The sequence below is a fragment of the Phalacrocorax carbo genome, chromosome 15, assembly GCF_963921805.1.
Source record: "Phalacrocorax carbo chromosome 15, bPhaCar2.1, whole genome shotgun sequence".
Lineage (NCBI taxonomy): Eukaryota > Metazoa > Chordata > Aves > Suliformes > Phalacrocoracidae > Phalacrocorax > Phalacrocorax carbo.
In genome coordinates, this window is record NC_087527.1 from 1,334,525 (window position 1) to 1,348,674 (window position 14,150).

Sequence of the window (14,150 nt, forward strand, 5' to 3'; positions counted from 1 at the left end):
CTTACAGAGCCTGGCCCTATTAGAGGTGTTTTGTTTTTTTTTTTTTTAACAACTTCTATTAGCATTTCAGGGGGTTTGGAAGGGACGATTGCTGCAGTGGCTCCCAAATGGCACCAAGGCAAGGCCAGTTCAGGGAACCATCCATCCCCACCTCAGGGGATTCAAGCCATTCAAGTAAGTTTTCTAGCCATCTGCTTTATAGCTGTGGGCCTGAGGGGGAGCAGCACTTGGCAGCAGGGGTTTTAGTGTTAATGGTTGATTCAGAAAAGGGAAATGTTTTATTTTTAAATGCCTTGGAATACCATTTATTTGTAAAATGTTTTAAATACCTCATTATGAGAAGGTGCAGGTTGTGCTACCTTGTATTAAAGCATAAAAAAAAAAAAACCACCAAAACTGAAAAACCAACCTCTGTAAACCTGTGTGGACTGTGGCTCATCTGCACATTCCTCCTGTCAGAGCAGCACCCTTTTGCTTGTTGCAGAGTTTGAAATGAGAAGGGAAGATGCCACTTCAGTTTGCCAGGCCCAAAGGTAAATCCCTACAAGCAGCAGCACTGACAAGGGGCATAGAGCTTGTCTCCTTGCTGCCAGCCGCTAGTCTTGGACTAGGACACTCTTTCTGAAAAGCAGCGGTGGGTGTGTGAGCTGTGCTGACTAAGCAGGCTGGCCCGTGGAAAGGCACTCTCTTACAGCCCCTTCCTGCACTGACACAGGTCAGGTCTGCTTTGGAAAGCGTGGTGGAGGCAGAGCACAGCAGGTTACAGGACATGCTGACATAGCGAGCATGTTTGTTCAGTTGTTGCCTTAATAAATGCCCCTTGAACTACATAGTTCAGAATAAGAGGTTTCCAAGAACCGGGTGTATTTTTATCCCTGGCTCAGAAAAGGAAAAAAATGGAGCGATACTCCATGTTCTGCTGACTCCTCTCCACCCTTAAAAAAAAACCCCAACAACCACCAACCAACACCACTTGACACCTTCTTCCCTTTCCATCACTCCAGGTAAATAGCACTATAGAGGACTTGCACTGCATCGCTGTACTTCTGTAAAGGTGGCAGAGCCCTTTGGCTCAAGAAAGGGAGTTCTGACTGATTCCAGACCTGTGCAGTTTTGATGTAGCCCTTTTGTGACCACAGAAACACAGGACCGTTACTGCTTCCTGCTTTATGTAACAGAGACAACAAAATCTTATTTTCATAGCATACAGTTACTGCCTTTTAATTTAGTTAGAACATGGAGCTGTGCAAATCACAGTTCATAAACCCCACCCACACATCCCCCAGGACTTGCCCTTTCAGGGTCCCCTCACAAACGAGCCTGCGAGGGGGAAAGAAAGGGAAAATCCTGTTAACAGTCCTGAACCCACTGGATCCAGTTTAGAGAGGCTCCTCCACTGCGTCACAGCACAGGGAGACCCCCCAGTGTTTCTAAAACACCACTACACAGACTAAGAACACTGTCTGTCCCACCCCCTCCCCCCCCTTGTCAGGTGATGGCTGGTCCCATGGTATTTTACGTAATACTTTAAACTCATGGGCAGGGGGAAGAAATCAAAGTAACAGCAAAGACTAACACCCATTCAATACTTGGGGCGGGGTGGGGAAGGAGCACACTAAAAATCCAGTTAAACCAAGGTGTTTGTGAAACTTAAGAACAGGACTCGAGCCAGCTTTTTGTTCAGTTCTGCCAACCACAGGAGCTACTGGAGCAGTAGCTTGCTTCCTTCTCCCACCGAGGGAGGAAGAAGAGAAGTGCCAGAAGAAAATGGACCCCTACCCACCTCCCAAGGACCCCAAGCCCTTTTTTCTCCCCAAAAGCAGGGAATGACCCTGAGGAAAGTTTCTGCTTGGAGAATCAGCTCAGGTGCTGCAGCAGCAGCTGCAAGAAGGACCTTCAAAGGGAGCAACTTGCACAGCCTGCAGGAAAGGATGAGGTAATGGCAACTGAATTATTAGTTCTCCAGCTGCCACTCCTGGGAGGACAGGACATTCTCCAGCATTTTTCTGTTCATGTCAAGTCCATCCTTTAAGTAACCTTGGGCATGTCGCCCTTTGCCATTGTCCACACACAAAGGCTGAGCCACTCCGGACCTCTGGCTTTCTGAAAAGCACCTTCTGTGACCTCACATCCGCAGGCCAGGAGCTCAAGCAGCTTCAGCACTCCAGGGCTGTCCGCAACCAGTGTCTAGTGCAGTTCTACACATTCAGGTTCAAATACTTGCACCTAGGTTAGGGTTCTTGGGCAGGCAAACTCACTGTGCAGGCTCAGGGTCTGAAGATGCTCAAGTGGCTCACTGCTGCCTGCCTTCACCATTAGGAGGGGCAAGCAGAGCACAGTCTTAGTGTTTCTAGGCAGGCTTTTGGAGGTATTCGGAGACAGAGGAGGAAAAAAACCCACAAAACCAAACCAAAAATAAAAATTCATACACACTTCCCCACAGACAAGATATTTTAGGAGACCTACCCAATTCCTGGGGCTTTTCACTCCCTCCCCTGATGGACACTGGTGGCCAAAATCTCAGTGGGTTGTTCTGGAAAACATGCACAAACATACATGCACATGCTGTCCCGGTGGGGCCCTTTGCCAGATGTCCTATCTCCCCAGCATTCTGAGTCAGTGGGAGAAGCAGTTCCAGAAGTGCTGGTCCTTGCCCAGGAGTCTCCTATAGCAATTTCCTCCCTGGCAGACAGGCCAGGGTGGCTTCACAGCTTGCAGCCAAGTTCTAAGGCACCACAGTAAAGAAGCCTGAAAAGGCCAGAGAAAACATTTCTCAAGCCAGAAAAATAGTGTTGAGCAGCTTTCCTAGGTGCAGTTGGCAGGAAACAGCCCTTTTTGCTTCTGAAACATGCCAGAAATCCACAGTGAATCAGGATGTCCATGAGGAGGGGTGCTGGGTGGGGAGAGAGAGGCAATGCAGCAAACGCACTGCGTGGTGCCCCATTAATGCCCTGGAAGTGGCTGAAGTGCATCTCCCTCCCTGTCACTCATCTCAACTCCAGTGGAAGTGGTGCAGGCAGCAGGATGAGCGGACTAGGTTGTGTCTTCAGGTAGCTTGTCACGGTTCAGTCCATACTGCACGCTCACATTGTGGTCCAGCTCCTCCAGCTCGGACGGGAGGGGGATGGCAAGTTCTCCCAGGTAAAGAGAGAGAGCTTCAAAGGAATCTTCCAGCTTGGAAAAAGGGGGCCTAGAAGCAGCAGTAAAGAAACATGAGTGGGAAAGAGGAAGCAGAACAGCATCTGGAAAGGCGGAGCTGGTTGTCCGTCCAGGCTGCTGGCCTGTGCACAGAGCATGGACATGATCCCCACCCCACCTCAGCTTCTGAGGTTGCCAAGATCCCACCTGTCTGGGCAACCCATTTTTACGGCCAATGACCAGGGAGGTCCTGCTTTTTTGGAACCTACTTGGGATCAACACTGGTTTGAAGCTACAGGTTTCACCACTGAAATTAAATGAAGTATTCACCTTTCAGAGCTGCTGTCAAGGTCTGCCCCTACTTTTTTGTACATGAGAGACCCTGAACAATCGCTCCTCCTTTACCCTCTCTGCCTTGGAAGGTTTTCCAGAGACCTCTACCATATACAGCAGTCTCTCTCCCACGCTGAGTCTTTCCTCTCTCTTTCCTCTCTCTCCCTGTGTGGAAGCCTTTGAGCATTCCCACAGAAGGTTGGAATACAGCCCACTTCCACCCTCTGTGCAGAGCAATCCTTCCACCAAAGGGATACAGACACGTTCTTCAGGCTTACAAAGAGGAGTCCTCCAGAGCCCAAACCTACCTGCTCTCTGGTTCCAGTCTGCAGCAAATGGCAGCCAGAGGGAAAAAGGCTGGAGGACAGTCAGCAGGAACAAACTTCTCCCAGAACAGCTTGACATTAAGGCCAAAATCCAGTGTGCGTGGGAGACAGTCCGGGTCAGCATAAACCTGGCCTATGATCTAGGGAAAAATTAGAGGAGTGCTTAAGTACAGCAAAGTTCCAGAGTGTTAACAAATAGGGAACTACAGCATCGGCAGAGGCGCCTTCGAAGTATTAGGGTGCAAGTGAAAGAGCAGAAACGCTGTTCCTCCTTTCCGGCGGGGCTAGCTGCACATGGGAATGAGCAAGGCACTGCACACAGACAGACTTCACATGAAACTTTTTCAAGACCGGGTGATGTGGCCACTGTTGTGAAGGCCCAGATGCCTTCTCTTTTTCCCCAGGGTTTCTCTGATAGAAGATACAGGATTATGTGCACCCCCAGAGATCTCAACAGAGTCTTGCTGCTGGATCAGCTACTGTGCTGTATGCTGCTGGGGATGATGCAGCCCCTCCTGATTGCAGGTAATCAACACAACCTGCATCACCATCCCATCTCTCCCCTCTTGCACAATCTTACCACACCACCAGCAAAGCTCCTTGGCCTACGGAGCCTGTCCTAAATGACACTGTGAAGTCAACAGCACCACCAGTACTCTGAGTTGCTCTGTTACTGGCAGATTCAACCCCACCCACAGCCAGAAGGTAGGGAGAAGAACAACCAAATGCCCAGGAGGTTGCAAGAGAGAGGCGGTAGAGGAAAGGGCCGGGCGGAACAGAGAGAAGCCCTGCCCCAGCACTCAGCAGTCCCAGCGCTCACCACCTCTAGCACTGGGGGACTCGAAGCGTGGTAAGAGGGAACACACAGCAGAGGGCTGTGGGGCGATCTGGACTCAGCCAAGGTCAATGTCAAGACAAACTCTCACATGGGGAAGAGTTTATAGCCTATCGGGTATCACAAAAAGGGTGTTATATATAACTGCCCAGGCTGTTCTATGCCAATAACTCAGCAGGACAACCACATCCTGTAACTAGACAGTGGAACGCCCATTATGTATTTTGGCAGGGTAATTTCCTTATCTGTTTTTGAGGGTGTAACTTCTTTTTTTAGCATCCTTATTTTGGTGGCAAGGAAAATGTTCATATGCTACTGCCCCTTTATTTGTCTTTTTTTCTAGATGAAACAACTGTTTTAATCCCGCATACAGATTTTTCAAGTTCCTAAATCTACAACTCACAAACACAACATTCTCTGAGAGGAGGCCCCAGTGTAAACAGAGCTCCAGATGAAGCCACAAAGATTTATGCACAGATATCTTCTTTGTGCCCTTCACCCAAACACTGAGGATGAAACTGCTGGTCTCCCCTGCCTTTCCTGTAACAGCTGTATTATCTGTACACATAATACCCCACCTTTCATTTGTATTTCCACTGTCTTACACGCCTTTTAAACTGAAAACACCTTGCAGCTTTTGAGTGCTGTTCTTTGCTCTGTAGACAGAAAGCCTGATATAACAGTAAGACTGTTCTTTGGCTCAGAGATAAACTAAGCCAACAGACTGCAGGGTGCAAGCTTCATTGATCGACCTGCAAAAAGGTTTCAGTTTCCCCTTCTCTGAAGCGAAGTGACATCCACAGTGGAGGCCCTGAATTTGCGGAGATTACGCAGCTGACTGTTCTTTTAATGAGGCAGCAGAAGAAGAAACAAGTATCATAGTTTTAAGGAATATGTCTGCTTTCAAATGGATACCAGGGCTCAATGAGAACTTGATGGACATTTTTACAGCTTCTCTCAGTCCAGGAGGAACCTCTGTATTTCTTTCAGTCCAGGAAGAAACTCTCTCTGGGACCAACAAGTTACAAGACAGTTACTTTCCTTGAGGGAACAGGGGCAGGGTAAGCTTGTACTCCCAGCCTAATTCCCTGTGCTGTTAGGTCACAGATTGCACACTCGGACAAACAGAACTGTCTGATACAATGTGTGCAAGGAGATGGCAGGGAAGGCAAAGTCCATTAAAGTTTATAAAGATGAAACATCCTGGTCTTACCTCACAGAGGACAATCCCAAATGAAAAGATGTCCACTGTCTCATCGTAGCTCTGTCCTGCAGGAAACATAAGACATTCAGCTCTGCGAGTGACAGCTCCAGGAGCTGCCAGTCCAAAGCTTAACTAAGCCTGTTCTGTGGAAGAGCCTAAAATAGGAGACAAGGTAAGGCTTAAATCCCCAAGACACGTATACCAGCTACATCTTCCTATATACTGCCATCACATCTTAACCCTGCTTCTTTACTCTATTGCGGAATTACAGGACAACACAGGGAAGCCTTGTGTGTCAGATGATAACTATGGAAGGCTTCTGCCCATTTCCATTGACTGCTGTTCTAGCACCTCTCTACAGTGCACTAAGTCAGTGTTCAGCCACCCCAGCAGCCAGCGAGTGCCCAGTCCCTGCTTCAGGGACCACAGAGATAATAAACTACACACTTGCAGCACTTTGAATCTGGGAAAGCAGACTGGCTCCAGCATGCCATTCTCTGCTCACAGACACTCCCCTCCCAAGCCAGTATCTGCTAAACAGCCTTGCTTTGAGAGGTGATGTCAGACTACACTCTTGCTGTTCTCTTGACAAATGGCAGGTCTGAGAGAGGCTCTGAGAAGCAGCCTGAGACTCCAGGAGGGCCTGTAAGCCTTGAGAGAAGGAAAACAGAACAGCACGCAAAAAAGCAATACGGAGAAGAATTGAGTCTGGGGAGAGGAGCCCAGTCCTCCAATCCCTGGCAGACATTGTTGGGCAATATTGATTTCAGCCAGCCAAACTGCCCAGCCTGGTCTGACTGACCTGCTCATTAGGAGCAAACTGTATCCATAGTATTTCACACTTACCTCAAATTCTGCAGGGGCAGTTTTTCCCCTAAGGGATATAGTTTATCCTTAATGCAACTGGGAGCTGCATGCCAAAACCCAGATTTCCCTGCACTTGGAAAACTCCCACCCCAATCCAGAGACTTCAGCAAATCTGGCAGCAGATGACTTCTCCCTGGATCTATGCAACAGCACACATAAGCCTCATCCTGGAGTTTAATGATTCCCTGTCTCAAGGGGCAGTTCCAAAGCATGAAGCTATAACAGAAATTGATCTCAGTTTCAGTCTTATTTCAGGCCTCTTTTGCCTTCCCTGTTATCTGGACCATTGCAAGTTTAGGTCTGTTGTCCTCCTGAAGAATGCTGCTGTCAAGCCAGAAACATTGCCTCAGCTGGTGCAAAGGCTAATCAGGTCAGGTGCTGCAAGAGGAGTGCAGCTAGGGTACCTGTGTGTATAAGCAAGCTTGTGTACCAGCAGGTCTAAAACCATAGGTCTGATTGTTAGTAGGGGCCAGAAGCTCTCAGTAATCCTATCATCCCTACACCTCACCGCAGGCTTTCTCCTCACCTGCAGGCCGGTATCAGCACCTTACCATTTAGCATCTCTGGGGCCATCCAGTATGGGTTGCCAACCACCGTGTAGCGCTTTTTCCTGTCACTCTTGCGTAAGGTTCGTTTCTTGGCAGATGGCTTCTCCAAAGTGGGCTTTTTCCTTTCCTCCACAATCAGCCGAGACAGCCCGAAGTCAGCCACCACCACCGTTTTATCCTACACAAGGGATTTGGTACAAGCCACTGATTCCTCTCAGCTCCTCTCAGGAGCAAAGAGGCTGCAATTCTTGTTCACTATCAACTACCCTGTAAGGGTAACTAGCAAGGTTTCCTGCAGCCAGATGAGTGTAGCAAGCTGTCTAGACAGGTGTAAGACACCCAATTCACAATCTCAACTCATAATTTCCTCTCTTTATTGTCTCATTTCCTGTGTGGTCACTAACACCAATCCCATCAAGTTGGCTACACTTGCCAGGGCAAACCTGGACCTTTCCTTTCAGACTTTCCTATCCTACCTGGCCAAGAATTAACCTAGACTTTCATCCTGGGTCGTTTGAAGCCTGCATGCTAATCTCATATTCCAGCCAAGTGAACAAGGGCAAGGCTTGAGGGAATGAAGCCACAACAAAATCTTGTGACCTAACATTTCAAAAAGAGAGACCACGCACATCTGCATGCCCTCATGCAGTTGTCTGAGTCCTAGTGCCAATAAAAAAAGTAATCAAGTGGTTAAAAGAACAGAAGCTGCTGTAGAGAACTTTTCATAGTTGAGATTAGGAACTGAGCAGTACTAACTCTTGTAACATGACTGTTAATAGGAGATACTACCACAGGAAAGGGGGTAAGAGAACAGAGTGAAGAAACAGTGAAAGCTAGATCAGTCTGCAAAATCCTTTGTGAAGATGAAGCTCCCTTGTTTAGGGCACTAAAAGCCCCTCTGAAATCAGTTCCACCCTGACAAATGCGGGAACATCATGTGGAAAAAACCAAGGGAGGAAGACGACAAGGAGGGGAGCAGCATGCTGTGGGGAACAGGGGTGTAGCTCACCAATTTGATTAGGCAATTGTGTGAATTCAGGTCTCTGTGAATGATACACATGGAGTGCAAGTAGGCCTGGAAACAGATGGAGAAAACTTGGTGTTAGGGGTTCCCATGTGAGTACGTCCCTTCACATCTACAGACCTCAACAAGAGCTGCTAGTAGTCAGGAAGCATTCAAAACCCCTCATACACCACCCTGCTGAAGAAGCTAACCCTGACCCTGGAGGTTTGCTCTGTGATGAAGGGACAGTCTGACTCACCATTCCAGAGGCAATTCCTTTGGCAAAGCTGACCTTCTGCTGCCAGGGAAATGGGTCCTGAAAGACAAGTCCTCAATGGTCAGGGACTACCTTACCAGCCAGCTGGTGACAGCAATTCCTCCACAACAGGGACTCTTGTAGCAGTCAGAGAAAGATGATAGAGTCCCAGGAAGAAGGCGCTTCCTGCCTCAGGCCACCCACAGCTAAGCAGCAGATTTGCCTCACAGCTCCAAAGGAGCTGACTAACAAGAAGCGCCATAAGGCTGGTACAACCAACAGCACACAGTCAAGCCCATTGAGCAGAGGTCTACCAGGCTTCCATGCTCACCGCGTTGCGGAGGAAGTCCTTCAGGGTGCCCCCCTCAATGTACTCAGTGAGGAGATTCAGCTTCTTGTCCTTGTACAGTACACCAATGAACTTCAGCACGTTGGGGTGATCCAAGCTGCGCATCACTTTCACCTGGGAAGCAGAGACATCTCACCCCAAGGAAGAGAATGGAACAAGTCCTGACAGATCTGCTGTATGGTGACAAGCAATGCTGTATGTCCTCTCCAGGGATCACAGAGTACATTCAAACCCCAACCTTAAGGGAGTCAATTAACTGTTGCCTCTTCATTTTCACACTGTGCAATTAACACGATCTTAGTCTTTAAGGAGAGCACCCTTGAGTGTGGCTAACTTTTAAGAGACAGGAGCTCTCCAGGGCAGCTATCCATTCTGTACTGCATGCGTCAGGGCCAGAATAGCAGTGTTAGGTGTTTAGGGAACTGCCGTTTGCTAAATCTGACTTTGGAAAACATGATAGGCAGCAACTAAGAAAATAGTCTAGCTGAAGTACAGCAGGAGTCTTAAATTCCTTACAGATATTGGCCCTCGTCATTTGTATTTATGCAGAAGGCTCAGCGGATAAAATCCTTTGTGTGTTGCGCAGCTCAATTTGCCTCAGACTCGGGCTGCTTTTTATCACTGAAAAATTAATGAACTGGAAGCTGAAGCCATGTCTATTGCTCAGTGCGAGCAAGTCACACTTCGCTGCAGCAAACATGCAGCTCACATCAGCTTTTCCCTGCATGATGTCTCCCTCCTCAGTGGCTTGATTCCTGCCAGGTTGCTGGCATGATCGCTCGCTCTCTGGAAAAGATGGAAGAGAGTTCCACCACACTACCAGCTCAGAAGCTTTTTGAAATCTTGCTCCTACCTCTGTCAAGAAAGTCTTCTGTGTTTCCTCATCACAGCGAATCAGCTCCTTCATCACCATCACCTTTCCTGTTGCTTTGTGAGTCACCTGGTGGAAACAGAAACCACAACTACAGGCAAGGTTCAAGAATATATAGCTCCAATGCTCTTGCTGCTCTTCTGAAAGAGAGGGTAACATTCCCTTCCACCCAGAGCAGAATGGAGATGGGAGAAAATTCAGAGGCCAGGGATCTGCAGAAAACTGCATAAAATTCCTCCTTTCAGAATTCAGAGATTCTGCACATGAAACAAACTACCTAAAGCTGACCAAGAGACCAACGGCATCCCAAGAACCAGAGCTGAAGTCTCTATTTTAGGTAGCTGAGCACACATACAGGCTGTCAAAGCCTCTGAAGGCAGCAGTTCCATACTTGTACATGCCTCAAGTTCCCTTAGAGAAAGGACTTGCCCAGCATGATCTTCACATTTTGTACACAGACCCTAAAAACTACATTCTGTATCTGCAAAGGAATCAACATTCCCTTGTGTCAGAAACCAAACCAAACAACCCTAAACTACATCACTACAGGCTTTGGTTTTACGGGGACTCTGAAGCATGATGGTTTCTGATGAGCTTATCAAATTTACTCATGTGCAAGCAAAACTGGTATGTACAGGCTGTTCAGTGAAGGCAGGGAGTTCCTTGGGAGCAGTGTATTGCTACCTGCAACCATGTCCCAGAATGGTGACAAACACTGAAATCCACCATAAACATCAGGTAATAAATTTCCTGGCTCTCAACATGGAAAGCATTTCTAGTTCCTCAAGAGCTGTTTGCCTGTATCCAACTAGTTCCTGAAATTTTGCTGTGTTCTAGAGGTTTCTTTTAACTAGCTCTGCCTTGCTTGCATGGGGTACGTCAGTGAGTAGAAAGGGTCCAAATTCTGATGAGCATGTTTTCATGGAAATCCTCTCCCCTTCAGTTGCTTAACTAGGACAGCTCAGTCTCCCTAAGATCTCCAGGTAACTAAACAACCACCTTCTCTCTAGGCACTATTCTGACCAGATACAGTACTTGCTGCATCAAAACCAGTCAATCTGAAGCTCAAGAAAGGTGCCACTTTTTTGCCTCACACCCTTTGAAATAAAAAGCCTTTCAGAAAACCTCCAGAACTGCAATCCAGAACACAAGACCCGGTTATGGTACGTAGGAAGCTTATGAGCTCTTGCAAACGCTGTGCCACACTAGTTCTGTTTGGAACTATGGGCCATAGCAAGGCTGATGTAGGTGGAATACAAACGCGTGGAATAACACAACAGAAGCAAGAGTACAATATCCTTCTGCTCCTGTCCGAAATCAAGCATCTGTATACAAGTAGCGAGCCAGGGAACACTACACATTTCAGCCAGGGACATGAAAGCCAGGGACATCTAATACCCAAAGATAAAGGGAAGTGAAGAGACAAAGGCAAGGCAAGGCTAAGTGGAATTCTTAAGCTGACATACCAGCAAAACCAAAACAAGTGTAATCATGAAACTCCAAGAGGGCAATTTTAACTCCCAGAGCATGCACCAGAACAGGATGGCTATCGGGTAATTTGAGCAGAAAAGAAATGCCTTTGTGCCATTAACTGTGGGGACACAGATGACAAAAGCATGCGACAGAGGAAAGGTTCTGCTTACCTGGGCCTGATATTTCTCTACGAGCAGAGGAGAAGAGAAATATGCTCATTAGTATGGATCAAAAGCATTGGGTTTGTAGTACTGGGTCACCACCTTCCCATCGAAGCATGAGATGAATAAGGTGGCTGGACAACTGAGGTTTATACAGGTGTAAGGAAAAGTCCCATAACACGGTGAATAGCAATCTGAGTACTGAAGAGCCCAGAGCACCTTGGCAAGGCAGAGGAAGCTGCCCCCTGATGCTGTCAGGGATGCCAAGATAGGAGCTGCTGAAGTCAAGACTGGAGAGCTTAAATACAAGAGAACTGCTATTAATGGAGGTTTTAACTGTGAGAGTCATGCAAGACCTGACCACTACCACCACACTGACAAGCCATTTAGGCTCCGTCGGGGGATGAGAGATGGTCACTACAGCAGCCTGGCAAATCCCCAAGCATGCCACACAAAGGGTAGGTGAGAAATGCTTTACTGGGGAGTTGAATGCATCTCTTCAAAAGCAAGATGCTCGTAAGAGAAAGTGTAGCTTGTTCCCCATTCTGCCCACCTTGCACAGGCACTCAGGAGCTCTAAATCTAACTCAGGAGACGAGTTAGGTTGACATTCAAAGGGGACAAAGTCAAAACTGCCCGCAGCCAGAGACACTCATGATCAGGGAATGAAACACAGAAATGGATCTCACTGAGCAAACCAGGCGAGTTCCAAGACCAATCACTATCATCAGGGCAAAGGCCACTGAGACAGTGGTAAAGGACCCTGAGATAGGCAGACATTGATGTAATCAAAGTAAATGATGAATGTTTGGGGTCCTCCCTCACCTTGATTGCTTGTCCAAAAAATCCTTTTCCTAGTACTTCGCCATGAATCAGGTCACAGGGCCGGAAGATTTGCTGCGAGCAGCTAGAAGAGGAACGTAGGGATTCAGAACGACTGATGTCACGGCTCAAAAGGAGCGGTTCCTTTGGAGAACTGGGGCCAGGAGACTTAGAAATGCTGTTACTTCGCCTAGAAAACAAAGGAGACAGGAAGATCAGGGAAGCTGCTAGGAAACTTTTGTCCAACATATCCCATCATTAGCTCCTAAAGGACCAATTTCTAAATGTGCTTCAGTGTTCTTCATATCTCAAAAGCCAGGTGCTCTCCCAGCACTGCAGAAGCTCTTTACAAACCTAGAGCAGCTTCCAAGTCAGGGCTGCCTAACAACACCACATCTCCTGCACTGTCAGTCAGAGGTGGACCTCTGTGAACAGGAGGAGGAAGCTGTGAAGACGCAGCACTTGCTGTCTCTAAACAAAGATTGAAACCATGGTAAATAACTAAATGAGCAACTGAGTGCCCCAGTCTAGGAAGACAGGGTTTTCCCCAGATCCCAAGTCTCAGCCATATTCACTGTAAGGACACATTCTTCCCCAGCCACTTAAGGCTGGTAAAAATCTGACCTTTATATTGTCTAACTATAAAGGGTTAGTAGCTTTTCTATGTTAAAAGTAGAGCTCCTCATTTTTATTAAGGGAAGTCTGCCATCCTGAAAGGCAATAGAGAGAGTACATGTCAACAATAAAATCTAAAGCCCTCCATTGCTTCGCCAATGGTTTATACCAAGGCTCATATCAGAGATGAGTCACGTCTCTGCAGTCATTGGCAATCGCAGGGCCTAGGCACAGAGCAGCTTAGCCAGGTAGCACAGGTCAGAGGCAGCACTTCCCAGTCTTTACCTGAGGGAGCGCCGTCGGAGCGTTCCTTCCAGATTCTCCTTGATGTCCAATGGAGAGAGGGAGCGTGGGGAAATGGGCGGTTTTATGTGGGAGGGAAGACAGGAGTCCAAACGAAGCCTGTCTAACCGCTGCGAGACAGGGTCGTGCTCTATCAGCAGCTGAAGCGTCTGGCTTGTCTTGCGAATCAAGTCCTCCACCTGCAATCAAACCAAAGGACAGGATGACAGCAGTCCAGAGGAACACAAATGACAGGAGATAGAGGAGACGCAGCAGGATGCCCCTCAGGAATCAGAGTAGAGAGTTCAGTGAGATCACTCCATAGTTGTGGTTTAGTTGCATGCACCACAGCTGTCTACCAGACAAATCAGGCTAGCAACACGGAAGTTCCTTATGCTATCCAAATCCCCTTCTCTCTGGTCAGTTACCAGTGACCAAAGACTTTTTTTTTTTCTTTTTCTAAGAAGCATTCAAAAGCTACACAAGCTTCCATCCTGAACAGTACTGCGAAAAACAGCTCTGCAAAAGCTACATGGAGATTTATCTGAGATGTCTCTTGTGCTCCTAATGTTCTCTTCAGCACCAACAGTAAATAAAACCCTTGCGTAGTGAAGGTAATGGTGGTCTCGCTACCGTCTTGCAGCATCACCTGATATCTGTATAAAGCATTTACTTGTAAATACAGACATAAGGTACTTTTTTTGCAATGGGAAAAATGAATCCCTAGAATCAGCTGAGCCTTTGTCTATTAGCAGTTGCCTCTAAATGCATCAGAACAGTGGACTTCACTAGCAACACATGAAAAGTCCTCGCAGCCTCTCTGTCCTCTGAGATGTCACAACCCTATACTTTTCTTATTACCTCCCTTCATGTTTGAATGCCACAAAATCAGAACTGCATCCTAATTGTATTTACGTGTTACGTTTTCCTCTTCAGCTGGAAGGGGTAGCAAAGCTTGTCTTCATGTTTATTCCTACCATCAACCTGAGTACTATGGGTGTACAGACACTGTACGCAGGGCGGGAGAACAGTGCTGAGAAACAGAAAAGCTGTAGGAAGGCAGATGAG

At 47.5% G+C, this 14,150-nt stretch overlaps 1 protein-coding gene across 2 annotated transcripts in view; it reads right to left on the minus strand.

Annotated features, from left to right (window-relative positions):
* Positions 1 to 2,299: 2,299 nt before the first annotated feature.
* LIMK2 (LIM domain kinase 2) overlaps positions 2,300 to 14,150 on the minus strand; it is a 31,550-nt gene continuing 19,699 nt past the window's right edge. For both annotated transcript variants that reach the window (XM_064466700.1, XM_064466701.1), the window contains 10 exons: positions 13,086 to 13,282; positions 12,189 to 12,375; positions 9,713 to 9,799; positions 8,842 to 8,973; positions 8,514 to 8,570; positions 8,261 to 8,326; positions 7,255 to 7,429; positions 5,846 to 5,901; positions 3,780 to 3,937; positions 2,300 to 3,190 (listed from right to left, as the gene is read on the minus strand). In XM_064466700.1, the coding sequence (XP_064322770.1) occupies positions 3,034 to 3,190; positions 3,780 to 3,937; positions 5,846 to 5,901; positions 7,255 to 7,429; positions 8,261 to 8,326; positions 8,514 to 8,570; positions 8,842 to 8,973; positions 9,713 to 9,799; positions 12,189 to 12,375; positions 13,086 to 13,282 (1,272 nt within the window). In that variant the 3' untranslated portion in view covers positions 2,300 to 3,033. The remainder of the gene's footprint in view (positions 3,191 to 3,779; positions 3,938 to 5,845; positions 5,902 to 7,254; positions 7,430 to 8,260; positions 8,327 to 8,513; positions 8,571 to 8,841; positions 8,974 to 9,712; positions 9,800 to 12,188; positions 12,376 to 13,085; positions 13,283 to 14,150) is intronic.